Source organism: Dendrobates tinctorius, unplaced genomic scaffold (genome assembly GCF_039654945.1).
Source record: "Dendrobates tinctorius isolate UK_male_01 unplaced genomic scaffold, ASM3965494v1 ptg000009l, whole genome shotgun sequence".
NCBI lineage: Eukaryota > Metazoa > Chordata > Amphibia > Anura > Dendrobatidae > Dendrobates > Dendrobates tinctorius.
In genome coordinates, this window is record NW_027361677.1 from 5,571,261 (window position 1) to 5,587,845 (window position 16,585).

At 47.8% G+C, this 16,585-nt stretch overlaps 1 protein-coding gene across 1 annotated transcript in view; it reads right to left on the bottom strand.

The window, feature by feature from the left end:
- Positions 1–15,520, bottom strand: part of SLC12A3 (solute carrier family 12 member 3) — a 53,914-nt gene extending 38,394 nt beyond the window's left edge. The window contains exons 1-4 of the mRNA XM_073582326.1: positions 15,087–15,520; positions 8,594–8,716; positions 1,260–1,335; positions 1,083–1,178 (exon numbers count right to left, since the gene is read on the bottom strand). Of these exons, the coding sequence (XP_073438427.1) occupies positions 1,083–1,178; positions 1,260–1,335; positions 8,594–8,716; positions 15,087–15,383 (592 nt within the window). The 5' untranslated portion in view covers positions 15,384–15,520. The remainder of the gene's footprint in view (positions 1–1,082; positions 1,179–1,259; positions 1,336–8,593; positions 8,717–15,086) is intronic.
- Between the last annotated feature and the right edge of the window lie 1,065 nt (positions 15,521–16,585).

A 16,585-nucleotide genomic window follows, 5' to 3' on the forward strand; every position in this document is an offset into this window, starting at 1 on the left:
AAATCGTGGTGAACCCCTTTAAATAATGTTTGTTAAAAGGGACCTCTAGTGTTGTTTTTCTATAAAAGAATGACTCTCTCTCTCTCTCTATATATATATATATATATATATATATATATATATATATATATATATATATATATATATATATATATATATACACACACACTGTATATATATAGTGGCGCAGCGACTACTATGTGTGTTGGGGAACATTCGCTTGGCAGCGGACTAACGTAGTCAGGCACGGTTTTCCACACAAAACAGTCCATAGGGTTTATTTAAACATCATAATCTGCACCCTAAGCCAGGTTGCACATCACCGGCTTACACATAGTCCATTACTTCATCACGTGTGGCTTTACAAAGCATTCACTAGTCACACCGGACTCTCTCCAATCAATGGGTGACCGCACAGTTCAGCAACAGACCATTGTCAATGCACATAGTTCTTTCCCCATACCCGGGGTTACCTCTCAGGAGCTTCTGCTCCACAGGCTGACTTCCTCGTCAGTCCAAGGTCCTCAACAGGCCAGCGTCTTTCTCTGTGTGGGGCCGTCTCAGGTTCCGCACACACATGTGGCCTGTCCGGGTGATATTCAGGACGTTCGTCCAATACCCAGGCCACCAGGTCCAAGGTCTCACCACGTGCTCCAGGAATCCGATCCTACTCCCAGGATCTTCCAACACAGACCTTCCAGGACCTTGCACCCTGAACCATTCAGGTACACACACTCTGTCCATGTGACCAGACCTCAGTCACATAATATGGTTGTAACCACCCCCAAGGATGGGCGGTACATATGTGGTTAGTCAAATCCCGCCCAGCTCTCTGACTAACCCTATAAGCCACCCTTATAAGTAATACACAAATACTTGTGGAACTATAAGTCCCAGCATAACCATATAATTTTGGGCTTACAGCGCAGAGAACCTCTGCGACACATTCCGTCCATTTACAATAATGCCAGTCCCTAATTTACCATAATAATTATGCCTCCAAGCGCATCCTGAAGCGCATACACAGCGCCCCCAAGCTGTAACAGAGGTTACTGCATCACAATATATAAATTTATCTTTACCTGACTTGACTTTTCCATTGGTGGAAATGGCTGAGATGGATAATCCGGTGATGCTGGTGACCGTTATGGACATGAAGATAATGAGCCACGTGAGCGCTAGGAGAATAGGCGATACATTACTGCTGAGAATATCACATATGAGCATACGTAATTTTGGAAATGGAACGTGGTACTGACCTATGCCGGCCTGAGCCGTTATCCAAGGCAGTCGGAGATAAAGGATCACTCCCCATATATTCAGCATGCAGCGTATCTGGAAAAATAAGGAATGAGACGTGGGAAACACAGTGTCCGTAAATTAGATAATTTATCTTAAGATGAAATAAAAAGTGATCATTGTTAGATCTGTTCAGGGTTTAGTAATGGTTTCTGCTTGAAAAAGTGGTGAACATATCCAAAAATTGCTCTAGATCTCCTCAAATCAAAGAGAAGCATTTACTGAAGCGGTTTGGGCTTGAAAAACTTGCAATTTTTGACCATGTCTGCATCCAGAATAGTTGCCCACCCTGAGAAACAGGGATTTTTGTGATAAACTCACCGTAAAATCCTTTTCTCCGAGACGCTCATTGGGGGACACAGGTACTGTGGGTGTATACTACTGCCGCCTGGATGCTGACAATAAGTGAAAAAAAAGAGGTTAGCTCCTCCGCCGTATACACCCTTGCCCTGATTGTGGGCGGAAACCAGTTTAGTGCAAAAGCAGTAGGAGAACAACAAAAACAGCCTTAATGCAAGTAACAATATGTCTAGAAAATAACCACCTCAATGTCAACGAAAATGCACATTAATTAAATAAACAAGAGCCAACTGGCTATCAGGGTGGGTGCTGTGTCCCCCAATGAGTGTCTCGGAGAAAAGGATTTTACGGTGAGTTTATCACAAAAATCCCTGTTTCTCCTTCGCCTCATTGGGGGACACAGGTACTGTGGGACGTCCCAAAGCAGTCCCTGGGTGGGAAGTTGACTCACCGATCCAAGCTACATGCACCTCCTGTCTAAAGGTGTGCCACCGCTGCTTGGATAATCCTTCTACCTAGGCTCGCATCCGCTGAAGCCCGAGTATGGATATTGTAATGTTTGGCAAACGTGTGCAGGCTGGACCAGGTTGCTGCCTTGCAAACCTGTTCCTTCGAAGCCTGGTGCCGAAGCGCCCAAGAGGCGCCCACTGCCCAAGTAGAGTGTGCTCTGATCCCTGCTGGAACTGGCGCACCTCTGATGCGGTAGAACTCCTGAATAGTCAAACGAATCCATCTGGCTATGGTCGATTTCGAGAAAGCGAGTCCCTTCCTGCGCCCCTTGGGGAGCACGAATAGAGTTTGTCTGCCGAAAGGGTGCTGTCCGTGACACGTACCTCCTGAGGGCTCTTACCAGGTCCAACGTGTGAAGAGCCTTTTCCACGTGGTGTACCGGTGCTGGACAGAATGAAGGCAAAATAATATCCTCATTAATGTGAAACGAGGAAACGACCTTCGGCAGAAAAGGGGGGAGCTGGTCTGAGAACCACCTTATCCTTGTGGAAAGTGAGAAACGGGGCTTGGCAGGATAGAGCTGCCAGCTCCGAGACCCGCCTGATTGATGTTATTGCCACAAGAAACACTACCTTCCAGGAAAGGTGTGACAAGGAGATATCCTGTAGCGGTTCAAATGGCGCTTCCTGCAGAACGCTTAGGACCAGGTTAAGGTCCCATGCGTCCAGGGGCGCCCTATAGGCAGGTACCAAGTGGGAGACTCCCTGGATGAAAGTCTTTACCTGTAAATTGGCAGCAATTCTGCCCTGGAACAGGACAGATAAAGCCGATATCTGTCTCCTGAAGAGCTCGGGGCCAATCCTGAGTCTATGCCAGACCGTAGAAAGGCCAAGATGTTGGGAATAGAGAATCTCAGCGGAGGATAACCGCGGTCTTGACACCAAGAACACCTTCCAGGTGTGATGATAAATTCGCGCTGAGGTAGGCTTCCAGGCACTAATCATTGTAGCCACCACCTCGCGCCCAAACCCCGCCTGGATCAGAATCCAGATGCCGTCAAACACAGGGCCCCTGAGCTCGGGTGCAAGATCGGGCCCTGGGAAAGTAGATCTGGGCGCTCTGGCAGTCGCCAAGGAACGTTGGCGAGCAGCTGCACTAGATCTGCGTACCACGCTCAACGGGGCCAGCAGAATCGCTGAAAACCCCTCTGTTTTGATCTTCTTGATGACCCTCGGAAGTAGTGGCAGCGGGGGGAATAAGTATGGGAGGCAAAACTGGTTCTGTGGCAGAACCAACGCATCCACGGCGATCGCCTGAGGGTCTCGGGACCGAGCGACAAACATGGGCACCTTGGCGTTCACCCTGGAGGCCATCAGGTCCACATCCGGTGTTCCCCACCACTGGCAAATCTGCTGGAAGACCTCGGGGTGCAGTGACCATTCCCCGGACGCAAGACCCTGCCGGCTAAGGAAGTCTGCCGCCCAGTTCTCCACACCCGGGATGTGGACCGCCGATATCACCGAGTGGTTCCTTTCGGCCCTGTGAAGAACGTGCCCTACCTCGCGCATGGTTACTCTGCTGCGGGTGCCCCCTTGATGATTTATGCATGCCACCGCCGTGGCGTTGTCCGACTGAATCTGGACGGGGCGGCCTGCTAGAAGGTGCTGAAACTGTTGCAGAGCCAGCCAGATTGCTCGTATTTCCAACAAGTTGATCAGGAGGCATGCCTCCTGCGGTGACCACCGTCCCGGAGTCGTGTGGTGGCGAAAAACCGCTCCCCAGCCGAGGAGGCTGGCATCGGTTGTGACTACCAACCAATGGTCAGTTGGAAAAGGTTTCCCCTGAAGCAGTGCGGCACTGACTATCAACCACTCGAGTGACTGACTGACCTGAGAGGACAAACGGCACTGGTGATCGAGCGTGAATGGGTTCTTGTCCCAGGATGACAAGAGGGCGTGCTGCAGGGGGCGAAGATTAAACTGGGCGAACAGGATTGCTTTCATCGCTGCCACCATTTTTCCTAGTATCCTCATCCCGAAAACGGATGGTGTGAGGGACCGGTCAGCGAAGCGTCCGGACTCCCTGCCGAAGCGCTAGGGCTTTGTCTCAAGGGAGAATTACCAACTCTCGGCAGGTGTTGAAGATCATCCCTAAAAAGGCAATCCTCTGAGCTGGGACCAAGGATGATTTCTTCATGTTGACCAACCATCCTAAGCGGGAAAGAGATACCTTCCTCGCATGCCCGAACTGAAGGGCCCTTGACCAAGAGGTCATCTAAGTAAAGCAAAACGACTATGCCCCGAGAGAGCAGGATGGCCATAAAGACTGCCATGACCTTTGTGAACACTCTGGGGGGCGGTGGCTAGCCCGAAGGGCAGCGCTGCGAACTGGAAATGTAAACCGCTGATGGCGAAGCGTAGAAATCTTTGATGCGGAGGGGAAAATGGGGATGTGCAGGTAGGTGTCCTGGATGTCGATAGAGGCCAAGTATTCTCCCTGCCCCATGGCCGATATAACTGAACGGAGAGACTCCATCCAGAAATGTCTGATCCTGATAAATTTGCTCAGAAGCTTTAGGTCCAAAACAGGCCTGACCGTGCCGTCTTTCTTGGGGACCGCGAATAGGTTGGAATAGAAGCCCTGAGCCTTCTCGTGCTCTGGTACGGGAATAATGACTCCATTGTGCTTGAGTAATTCGATGGCTCCTAGCAACGCCCTTGCCCGGGTCTCCCCTTTGGGAAGACTGGAGAGAAAGAACCGCTTTGGGGGGTACCTGACGATCTATCTTGTACCCTGAGGATACCAGCTCTCTCATCCATGAGTCGTGTGCGACGGTGACCCAGACGAGGCGAAACAAGAGTAGGCGGCCGCCTACTTTGCTGATGTCACCTAAAAAATGCTTCGAGTCATTTGGCTGAGGCTCTCTGGGACCTGGTTCACCTCGACCTAGGCTGGCGAGCACGCAATCTCCCCAACGGGTTGGCTCTGAGACTTGTCGATCCCTATCCTGGTTGGGGCGACTTGAAGCGGCGGAATTGGCCGCTGTAGTCCACCCGGGGGTTGCTAAAGGCCCGAAACCATGCCTGAAACTGGTGGCGAAACGGTGGTTTGACCCTTTGTTGAGGGAGAAACCAGCTCTTCCCTCCTGTGGCGTCGGAGAAGAGCTGGTATAACTTCTCTCCGAATAGGCGGCCGCACTGATAAGGTAGGGAAGTCAAGCAAGGACTTCCTGGAGGTTGAATCGGCCCGGCAAGTCCTTAACCATAGGGCTCTCCTAATGGAAATTGCGTTTGCAGCAGCCAGTGCAGCGCAATTGGCCATATCCAAAGAAGCATTGATTAAGTAGTCCCCAGCCATAGCTATCTGACTCGCGATATCTGATACCTCTGCAGGTAGTTCCCTATCCTGCAAGGCTCTGTTCAATGATTCAGACCAAGAAATCATGGCCTTGGCTACCCACGTTGCCGCGAACGAGGGAGAGAGTGCTGATCCTGATGCTTCAAAAAATGAGCGAGCCAAGCTCTCTATGAGACGATCAGTGGGGTCCTTAATAGAAGAACCACTAGGTACAGATTACAGGGTTTTAGAGGCCAAACATGACACGGGTGGATCCACCGTTGGTGATTCCGTCCATTTTTTACAGAGATCCGGGGCAAACAGATACCTCGCTTCCAGCGCCTTCTGGCCTGAGAAACGCCTGTGTGGCCGTTCCCTGTGTTGTTGCACTATGTCCTCGAACTCTGGGTGAGTGCAAAAAACTTTATGCGGCCGCTTAGCTTGCTTAAATGACACCTTATGGCCTGAAGCCAGGGTGGAATCATCCTCAATCCCCAGAGTCTGATTGACGGCTTCGATGAGGCTGTCCACTGTTTCTCAACACCCCGGGGTACCTAGATCCAGGGGTTTGTCTGAGTCATAATCTGAACTTTGCTCGCTCTCGACTGCTGGTGACGGAGAGCGAGAAGCAGAACTCATGGATGCCGAGGCACCGGACGGGCCGGGCCGGGAGATGCCGTGTGGGTTCATTTCCCCCGCGTCTGCCTGGAGTGAGAGCGGCCCCTGCAGGCCGGAGGCTCCTGTGAGGTGGAGGACCCCTCCAAGACAGACGAGCCACTATCACTGCCCCTATCTGGGGAGCGATGGGACTCGATTGCTCTCGTAAGTGACGCCATAGACTGCGACAGTGATAAGGCCCATTCCGGGGGACATGGAACACTGGGCTAGGACGCAGGGGAGGGCTCCTGGGCGCGTTTGGAATCGCAGGCTTCGCATAATCGCTTGTTCTGCGCCTGTGTGAAAGCGGCCCGACAAGAGACGCATGCAGCGTATAGGAACGTGTGCGTCTTCGCTTTTCCGGACATGCTGTATCTGCCAGGCATCAGTACTGCTGTTGAGCTCATTTTCGGGTTTGCCTCTGGCTTCTGGTGAGGGTTATGGAGCTGGCTGTGCTGACAGAGGAGTAGCGAGTTCTCTATCTGGACTCCCTCTGTTGGTGAAGGGAGGTAATGAAGCTGATCTAAATGGCAGAGACCGGCCACCTGAGGAAGAGGACTGCGATTGGACATCAGGAGTTTCTGATTGGATTTAAGGCAGCCGACTCCCTAGTTTCTTGCAGGTGATTTTTCCTGACTGTGGCTCCTGGTTTCCAGTGTTCCTGCCTTCCTAAAGCTAAGTTTTCTCTTCTATTGTTCATATGAGTTTTTGTCTGGTTTACTTAGTTTTTGTGTTCAGCCATCCCTGGCTGGGACTGGGCTGAATCCCCATTTTGTCTCTGATCAGTTGATCTCTTTTGCTCTGTCTTCAGAATATACCTGAGTACTGATATAGTGATTTGAAGTCTAGCGACTTCAGGGCCTTTTTCTATCAGACGTGTTGGACATTCTTTTTGGCAGGGTTTTTTGCGTGATTGCAGACAGCAGCTTTTCTTTCCTGCCCTTTCTAGTTAGCGAGGGCCCCATCGTTTGCTCAGCCTATCTTTCTACCTGTGTCTGTGTTTTCATCTTGTTTCACCGACAATACATGTTGGGGGCTGTCTATTGCTTTGGGGTCTGCTCTGGGGCAGTTTAGATTTTCCCTTTCTTTAGGCTTATTTAGTTCTCCGGCCGTGACGAGGCATCTAGGACCACCGTAGGCACGCTCCACGGCTACTGCTAGTTGTTGTGGATAGGATCAGGGGTCTGCAATCCGCTAGTTACCAACCTCACTGGTTTTCTGGGCTTAGCTTGCTTTTTGTTTTTTCCTCCTCGGTGACTCATTCATAACAACTGCAGTTTGCTGGGGGGGGGACACACACTCCTCGTTTACCCGTAACGTGGCCTCTCGGGTTGGGGTGCAACACTTACCGCAGTCCTTTGCCCCCCACGTGTCCTGGAAGTGCCGGTCGCTGCTCCACACAAAGAAGCGTGCGCCTCAGCTGTGGGCGGGCTGTCGGAAGAGGCTTCCTGGACGGTACTTCCGGTTGAGGCCTAGCGCTGGTCCGAACCCGGGAGCTCAATTTCTTCGGCGCCCTCCCAGGCCACGGGTGGCGGGCCGCCGGAAGTGACGCGAGGAAGGGAGACGGGACTTCTGTCTGCGGCCCAGCACCGGCTGAAGCCGCGGACTGGATTTTCAGCGTCTGCCCGCGAGGGGGGGGGGGTACGCCACCGACCGCCAGCCGAAGATACGTGGCCGGATGCCAGGACACGCCACCATGAGCGACGGGGGTGACTACCTTCGCCCGACAAGACAAGGCTAAGGGCTCCAGCCCTGTGGACGCTGCTGCAGGAGCCCTCCCAGGCCATCCCCTGCGTGACGATGCATCAGCTTCCCAGCTCACAAAGACGGGAGGGGGCCAAATATAGGACGGTGCAGGCACCCTAGCTCCATCTAACCCCTTCAAGGGGTGAGGAGAGGGACCGTCCGCCGCCTTGCAGCACCGCAGTCAAGCATTGGTGGAGCAGTGGGGGCCGCACGGACTATGCTTGTGCCTCTGTACAGCCCATGGTTTCAATACCTAGGAGTGGGCAGGGCTAAGTCCGGCATCATGTCCCACGTTGCGGGAGAGGATACGTGGAGGCGACATTCGCACATGCTCGCCCGTTGTTGGTTTGGGGAAATCGGACCCTTTCAATAGGATCCGTTGCCACTGTTTCATCTTCATGGAAGGTAAAAATAAAAAAGTCTGGGAGAAAAGACCAGACATGTCCCTCGTTGCGGGAGAGGATACGTGGAGGCGACACTCACACGAGCTCGCCCGTTGTTGGTTTGAGGAGATCGGACCCTTTCAATAGGGTCCGTCGCCCGTGTCTCATCTTTATAGAAAAAGAGGAAAAAAAAAAAAAAAAAGAAAAAAGAAGTCTGGAGAAAAAACAGACGTGTGCCTCCAACGGACACTAAGCATGAACTGTTTTCCGCCCGCAATCAGGGCGAGGGTGTATACGGCGAAGGAGGAGCTAACCTCTTTTTTGCACTTAGTATCAGCCTCCAGGTGGCAGTAGCATACACCCACAGTACCTGTGTCCCCCAATGAGGTGAAGGAGAAATACTTGCTACTTCTAGGACTTACCATTACTCCCTTTATCCACCCGAATCGGACAGGTTCCCCTGTTGGTTTCTGCACCTCGATTTCGGCGTCTCCATCAGGAGAGTCAGTCCGGGTCTCGTACACCGGAGCCTGCAGATGATCTTGCTGTGGAGACAGATGGCAAGAGTTTATACAGTTGTGGCCAAAAGTATTGACACCCCTGCAATTCTGTCAGATAATACTCAGTTTCTTCCTTAAAATGATTGCAAACACAAATTCTTTGTTATCATTATCTTCATTTAATTTGTCTTAAATGAAAAAACACAAAAAGAATTGTCCTAAAGCCAAATTGGATATAATTCCACACCAAACATAAAAAAGAGGGTGGACAAAAGTATTGGCACTGTTTGAAAAATCATGTGATGTTTCTCTAATTTGTGTAATTAACAGCACCTGTAACTTACCTGTGGCACCTAACAGGTGTTGGCAATAACTAAATCACACTTGCAGCCAGTTGACATGGATTAAAGTTGACTCAACCTCTGTCCTGTGTCCTTGTGTGCACCACACTGAGCATTTTGAAAAGAAAGAAGACCAAAGAACTGTCTGAGGACTTGAGAAACCAAATTGTGAGGAAGCATGAGCAATCTCAAGGCTACAAGTCCATCTCCAAAGACCTGAATGTTCCTGTGTCTACCGTGCGCAGTGTCATCAAGAAGTTTAAAGCCCATGGCACTGTGGCTAACCTCCCTAGATGTGGACGGAAAAGAAAAATTCACAAGAGATTTCAACGCAAGATTGTGCGGATGTTGGATAAAGAACCTCGACTAACATCCAAACAAGTTCAAGCTGCCCTGCAGTCCGAGGGTACAACAGTGTCAACCCGTACTATCCGTCGGCGTCAGAATGAAAAGGGACTGTATGGTAGGAGACCCAGGAAGACCCCACTTCTTACCCCGAGACATAAGACAGGCTGGAGTTTGCCAAAACTTACCTGAAAAAGCCTAAAACGTTTTGGAAGAATGTTCTCTGGTCAGATGAGACAAAAGTAGAGCTTTTTGGGCAAAGGCATCAACATAGAGTTTACAGGAGAAAAAAAGAGGCATTCAAAGAAAAAAACACGGTCCCTACAGTCAAACATGGTGGATGTTCCCTGATGTTTTGGGGTTTCTTTGCTGCCTCTGGCACTGGACTGCTTGACCATGTGCATGGCATTATGAAGTCTTAAGACTACCAACAAATTTTGCAGCATAATGTAGGGCCCAGTGTGAGAAAGCTGGGTCTCCCTCAGAGGTCATGGGTCTTCCAGCAGGACAATGACCCAAAACACACTTCAAAAAGCACTAGAAAATGGTTTGAGAGAAAGCACTGGAGACTTCTAAGGTGGCCAGCAATGTGTCCAGACCTGAATCCCATAGAACACCTGTGGAGAGATCTAAAAATAGCAGTTTGTCTGGCTAATTTTTGGAGTTTTGTGTGAAATGATCAATGTTTTGCTTTTTGCTTCATTCTCTTTTGTGTTTTTTCATTTAAGACAAATTTAATGAAGATAATACCAAAGAATTTGTGTTTGCAATCATTTTCAGGAAGAAACTGAGTATTATCTGACAGAATTGCAGGGGTGTCACTACTTTTGGCCACAACTGTAGGAAGAACCTATAGCGAATCCCATACAGTGAATACCAGAGGAATTAAACTTTATTGGGATATTGGGGTATTAATGGCCCCAATATATTAGCTGGGGCAATCCTCAAGTTACGGTACCGATTTCTGTATATTTTTTTTTTTCGTTTTGTCATTATTTTGTTCCCAGGGACCTGAACATGTAAAATGTTCAGAGAAAATTCTGATTATCCAGGGTAAATGTAACACCGAATGTGTGAACCGGACCCCTAGAGCACCAAGGGAACATGGACGAGAGGGGACATGGGGCACAGGGCGGGCGGCTAAAGTAAGGGTTGTGTAATGACAGCATGGAAGGAATTGGTAGAGGCAGTGCGTGTAGTCAACAGTCTAATATTTTGCCAATGAGGCACAGAACATGGGGGTTACAGTACAACAAAGCACAAAAGCATGGGGGTTACACTCCAGAGAGGTGCATAAGAATGGGGGCTACATTAGAAAGAGGCGAACAGATGGGGTTTATACTACAAAGAGGCACAGAAGCAGGGGGGTTATGCTCCAGAGAGTCACACAAGCATTGGGGTTACCCTACAAAGAAGCACACAAGCATGGGGGTTCCACTACAAAGAGGCACACAAGCATGGGGGTTACACTACAGAGAGGCACACAAGCATGGGGGTTACACTACAGAGAGGCACACAAGCATGGGGGTTACACTACAATTAGGCACACAAGCATGGGGGTTACACTACAATTAGGCACACAAGCATGGGGGTTACACTACAAAGAGGCACACAAGCATGGGGGTTACACTACAAAGAGGCACACAAGCATGGGGGTTACACTACAATTAGGCACACAAGCATGGGGGTTACACTACAAAAAGGCACACAAGCATGGGGGTTACACTACAAAGAGGCACACAAGCATGGGGGGTTACACTACAAAGAGGCACACAAGCATGGGGGTTACACTACAATTAGGCACACAAGCATGGGGGTTACACTACAATTAGGCATACAAGCATGGGGGTTACACTACAAAGAGGCACACAAGCATGGGGGTTACACTACAAAGAGGCACACAAGCATGGGGGTTACACTACAATTAGGCACACAAGCATGGGGGTTACACTACAATTAGGCACACAAGCATGGGGGTTACACTATAATTAGGCACACAAGCATGGGGGTTACACTACAAAGAGGCACACAAGCATGGGGGTTACACTACAATTAGGCACACAAGCATGGGGATTACACTACAATTAGGCACACAAGCATGGGGGTTACACTACAATTAGGCACACAAGCATGTGGGTTACACTACAATTAGGCACACAAGCATGGGGGTTACACTACAAAGAGGCACACAAGCATGGGGGTTACACTACAAAGAGGCACACAAGCATGTGGGTTACACTACAAAGAGGCACACAAGCATGGGGGTTACACTACAAAGAGGCACACAAGCATGTGGGTTACACTACAAAGAGGCACACAAGCATGGGGGTTACACTGCAAAGAGGCACACAAGCATGGGGGTTACACTACAAAGAGGCACACAAGCATGGGGGTTACACTACAATTAGGCACACAAGCATGGGGGTTACACTACAAAAAGGCACACAAGCATGGGGGTTACACTACAAAGAGGCACACAAGCATGGGGGGTTACACTACAAAGAGGCACACAAGCATGGGGGTTACACTACAATTAGGCACACAAGCATGGGGGTTACACTACAAAGAGGCACACAAGCATGGGGGTTACACTACAAAGAGGCACACAAGCATGGGGGTTACACTACAATTAGGCACACAAGCATGGGGGTTACACTACAATTAGGCACACAAGCATGGGGGTTACACTATAATTAGGCACACAAGCATGGGGGTTACACTACAAAGAGGCACACAAGCATGGGGGTTACACTACAATTAGGCACACAAGCATGGGGATTACACTACAATTAGGCACACAAGCATGGGGGTTACACTACAATTAGGCACACAAGCATGTGGGTTACACTACAATTAGGCACACAAGCATGGGGGTTACACTACAAAGGCACACAAGCATGGGGGTTACACTACAAAGAGGCACACAAGCATGTGGGTTACACTACAAAGAGGCACACAAGCATGGGGGTTACACTACAAAGAGGCACACAAGCATGTGGGTTACACTACAAAGAGGCACACGAGCATGGGGGTTACACTGCAAAGAGGCACACAAGCATGGGGGTTACACTACAAAGAGGCACACAAGCATGGAGGTTACACTACTACAATGAGGAACAGAAGCATGGTGGTTACACTACAATGAGGCACACAAGCATAATGGTGACGCTCTAAAATGGCACTCAAGCACATTCATACTCAGAGAGGCACAATACTGAAGTGTCTTTAGTTAGATCAGTGAAATGTAGGTTAGCTCTATAGTAGTAATTTGCCCACTAGCACGATTAGTTTTTTTAGCTCGCTCTGGTGACAATAATAATGCTTCTGGCGTATCGCTCTCAGGCCTCACTCTCCACAATGTGAGGAGACTCTGTTCTCCACTTTCTCAGCCTCGTGTGTGGCCCCTACTCGGTCCAAGTACAATTTCCATTCTTTGCCACCCGTATAGTCATGTGCGAAAAGACCAGACACAGTTTCTAGCTGACACTACCAAGAGCGGTCACGTTCCACTTACAGGCCTATGCCCAGCTCTTTAAACAAGGCTAAATACCAGCCTTTATACAGAGACGTACGTATCCGGCCCCAGGCGGTGACGCTACCCTCTGTGTCACAACGTCAGTATCTCTTCTATCAGATGACCTGTGTCAGCAGCCTCCAGCTCTGGCCGAGTCTCTCGGGAGCCATATTACCCACCTATACCACCACCACTTAAAGGGGAAAGAACTATCTCTGCCTTCAAAAGGGTTTTCAACAAATCTATGGAAAATAGTTATATGTAGCTAAAACATGCCAAAATATTAAAACAGTTTTTAAAGGTTGGGCTAGAAGACATGTGAATTACAAAGATCACAAATGGACCAGCTCAAGACTAAAGATGATGATTAGTGCAACTATTGCAAAGAGTCTCAACCGCAAATCCCTGTCATATTTAAAGTGAATGTCAGCAGGCTTTTGACATGTAATCTGGTAGCACCATGATGTAGGGGCTGAGAGCCCGATTCCAGCGATGTGTCACTTACTAGGCTGTATGGTGTTGTTTTATTAAAATCAGTGTTATCACTGCAAGACTAGGTGTGTTGTGCCTGCATAACCCCACCCCCACGAATGATTGGCTGCTTTCTGTGTACAGGCAGAAAGTGGCCAATCAGTGGTGAGGGCGGGGTTACAAACAGCTCAGCATTCAGAGAACTGCTAGATATGTAGCAAATAAAATTGTGGTTTTATCAAAACTTCAGCAAAAAGCACAGTATATGACACATTACTGGAATCAGGGTCTGAGCCTTTCAGATTCCATTGCAAAAATCTGGAGACAGATTTCCTTTAACAAGAAAAATAATATTGCTTGAGGTGCTACGTTTCCCCAACAAAACTGTGTCCCCAATTATAACTGAATGTAGGCTGTTGGGCGCTGGTGGTAAATGTCAGATGACGCATTCAATGATTCATTCATGTTATGATGAAAAAAAAAAAATGAGAACATTGACCACATTAATACTGAAATGAAACTTCAAAAGAGATGTTTCATGAAACCTATAAAACACCTACGATTGCAGTCATGTAGTCCAAGAATGACTTTGTTATATGGCACAAAAATATTACAAAACAGATAAAAGGAAACACTGTGGATCCAAATAATGGGGTGGACAAGCAAATGTTTCCCTTCTTCCTCCATAACCTCTGCCAAAGGCTGAGACCTGAAGATGGTGGCCAACTGTGGTCCTGAAGGACCAATCTTTGGTCAATGTTCTTTCCTGCTCTACCTTCTAAGTTAGATGAATAGTTTAGGGAGCAATGTGCTCAAAGTAGTTGTGGATTTCAGTGCTGAATCTGTGTAGAATTCAGCATCAGGTTCTGAATGTGTGCTTGGGCCCTAAGAGGGCAGAAAGTTTACAAGAGTAGCACCCATATGTAAGGAGGAGGATACAATGAGTGTAACGAGAGGTAAGCATTTATATGCTGTAAGCAAATGCAGCAAAATAATGGGAGCCAGTAAAAAAACCATAAACCCATGTATGTTCGCATAGGGGGCATACAAATGTCACTTTAAAGGGGTAGTCAGGCCTCTATGTGACTGCAGACTTATGAATACTCACATCACATGCACTGAGTGCGGAGATGATGCTCTGGCGCCAGCGATGGTCGTGTGACATCAACTATGCAATTTGATTACTTTTGGCCACATTCAGACTAGACGTGTCCAGCCTCGATGCGACGCATGGCTAGTCGGCATGTGACCTAAATGTTTGCAAATTGCATACCGTTGCTGGTGAATCCTGACAACTCGCAGTGAGGATTCACAAGTCTGTAGGCTTGCAGATTAAGGCTGGACAACCCCTTTAAAGCACTAAATCAAAAAGTGGGAAGAATGTTTTCCTTCTTTACACAGAACATAATTGAAAACCAGTAGTATGATACAAAATTTTAAAAAAACGGCAGCACATAAACTCAAGATCTCTGCATCAAATTGTGACTTTACATCTAATGATTGGTGCGAATTACGACAGCACAGTAGTTTCCATAGGTGTCGGATTTTCTATCACTAGTTGCAAGTTGCACGCAACTCACTTGCCATAGACTTCCATGTAAGTCACACTTTATCAGACCGCAAAATTGGTGCCCTAAAATAGTCACGCGACAGAAAGTTGCACAAATGTTTTTGGCTTTACGACTTGTCTGAGAACTGCACGTGTGTAGCCCCAGCCTAATGGTCATTGGTCTTTGCAACTCACCTTTAAGATGGAGTGAAGATCTTCTAAAGTTGGTCTGACTTTTTTCACTTCTCCCGACACTTCCGTATTGGCATAGTGGTCATAGTTTGGGACGGCGTCAAGGGTATTATATCCAAATGTCCTCATGTAAAAGGTATTGGAATGGGTAAGATTGTTGGGGTTGAAGGTATCATACGTGGATTCTTGTTGTCCATACTGGGATTTGGTGCCGTCGTCTGTGCCGATCAAAGAGCGGATGGTGAAGCGACCACTGGATGGGATGTTCTCCACTGAGGTCTCATCTCTGCTTTCAGCCATTTCATCACCTCACTGGTGCTTTAGGTTACTCGTTCCACTAAAATGAGAACATAGGTTTTATACTTTGTGGAACTAGTCAGAACCAAACCTAAAAATCACTAACCAGAATAAGAGACTATTAGATGCTTTGACTCCAAATGTCACAGCCTCGGGCAAAAAAAAAAAAGAAAACTTGCTTAGTGGCGGGTGGAGAACACATTGAGATGAGAGAGCTGATAGGAAACCACACATTGCGGAAGGGGTAGGGTAGACTTCAAATCTAACTTCTGCTTCAACGCCTTAATATGGAACAGTAGAATATGATGTTTTTGATGGGTTCCTTTTGGGTTCTGCATTTTGCAGCTAAAAATAATTTGATAATCAATATAGGGTCGATCACGTCATTCAGGAACTTATTCATGCTATATACTTGGCCTTTTGTGAAATTGTTCTCGAGGCTTTACTGACCATTGATCTCCCATCATATCATTAATGATCATCTTATTGGACCCGCTCCCGATTCTTATCTAAATCTCTTCAATGTAATCACAGTTTTTTTATGTAGATTTTAAAAGATTTTCTCCAAAAATCAAATAAACTGCTTAAAATAACTCTTTAATCGTAGGGAACATAACCTTAAAAAAAAGGACCTTTTACTGGACATTGGATATAGTCCCTCCTCTAATCGCCACTGTTTCACTAAATCTGGAACAGTTTTCCTTTTTCTTGTAGGCCCCTCCATTCCAAAGTTATGTCCCCTGGCAAAGTTTCCCTTCAACTAATTGGGCGTATACCATAAAACTCCTCTGTGGGTATGGATGTGTTTTGATTGGCCAGCACCAGAGTAGAGGAGCAAAAGAAAACACCCACAAAGAAGTGTTGGAACAAATAATGTTGGAACAAAGTGGCACAGAAGAAAAAGGAAATCTGTTCCGGAATAAGTGGAGCAGAGACAATTAAAGGGCTATTCAGCTTAAATTGAAACATCCAATGAAGGTAACTCATTAAAACCTCAATTCACTGACATAGTGATGTGTTGGAATACCAGATATGGTATGGGCAGATATGGTGCGGTTTTAGGACAGACCCATTTTTCTATCCGTTGCTTAACGAGTAACCATCACTTTAATTTTTATTTCTTAAATCAATAGTAAAAGTGAAAGTAAGAAACTTTGTAATATATCTTTATAGAAATCTGCTTCTTTCTTCTGGACTGATCTTTC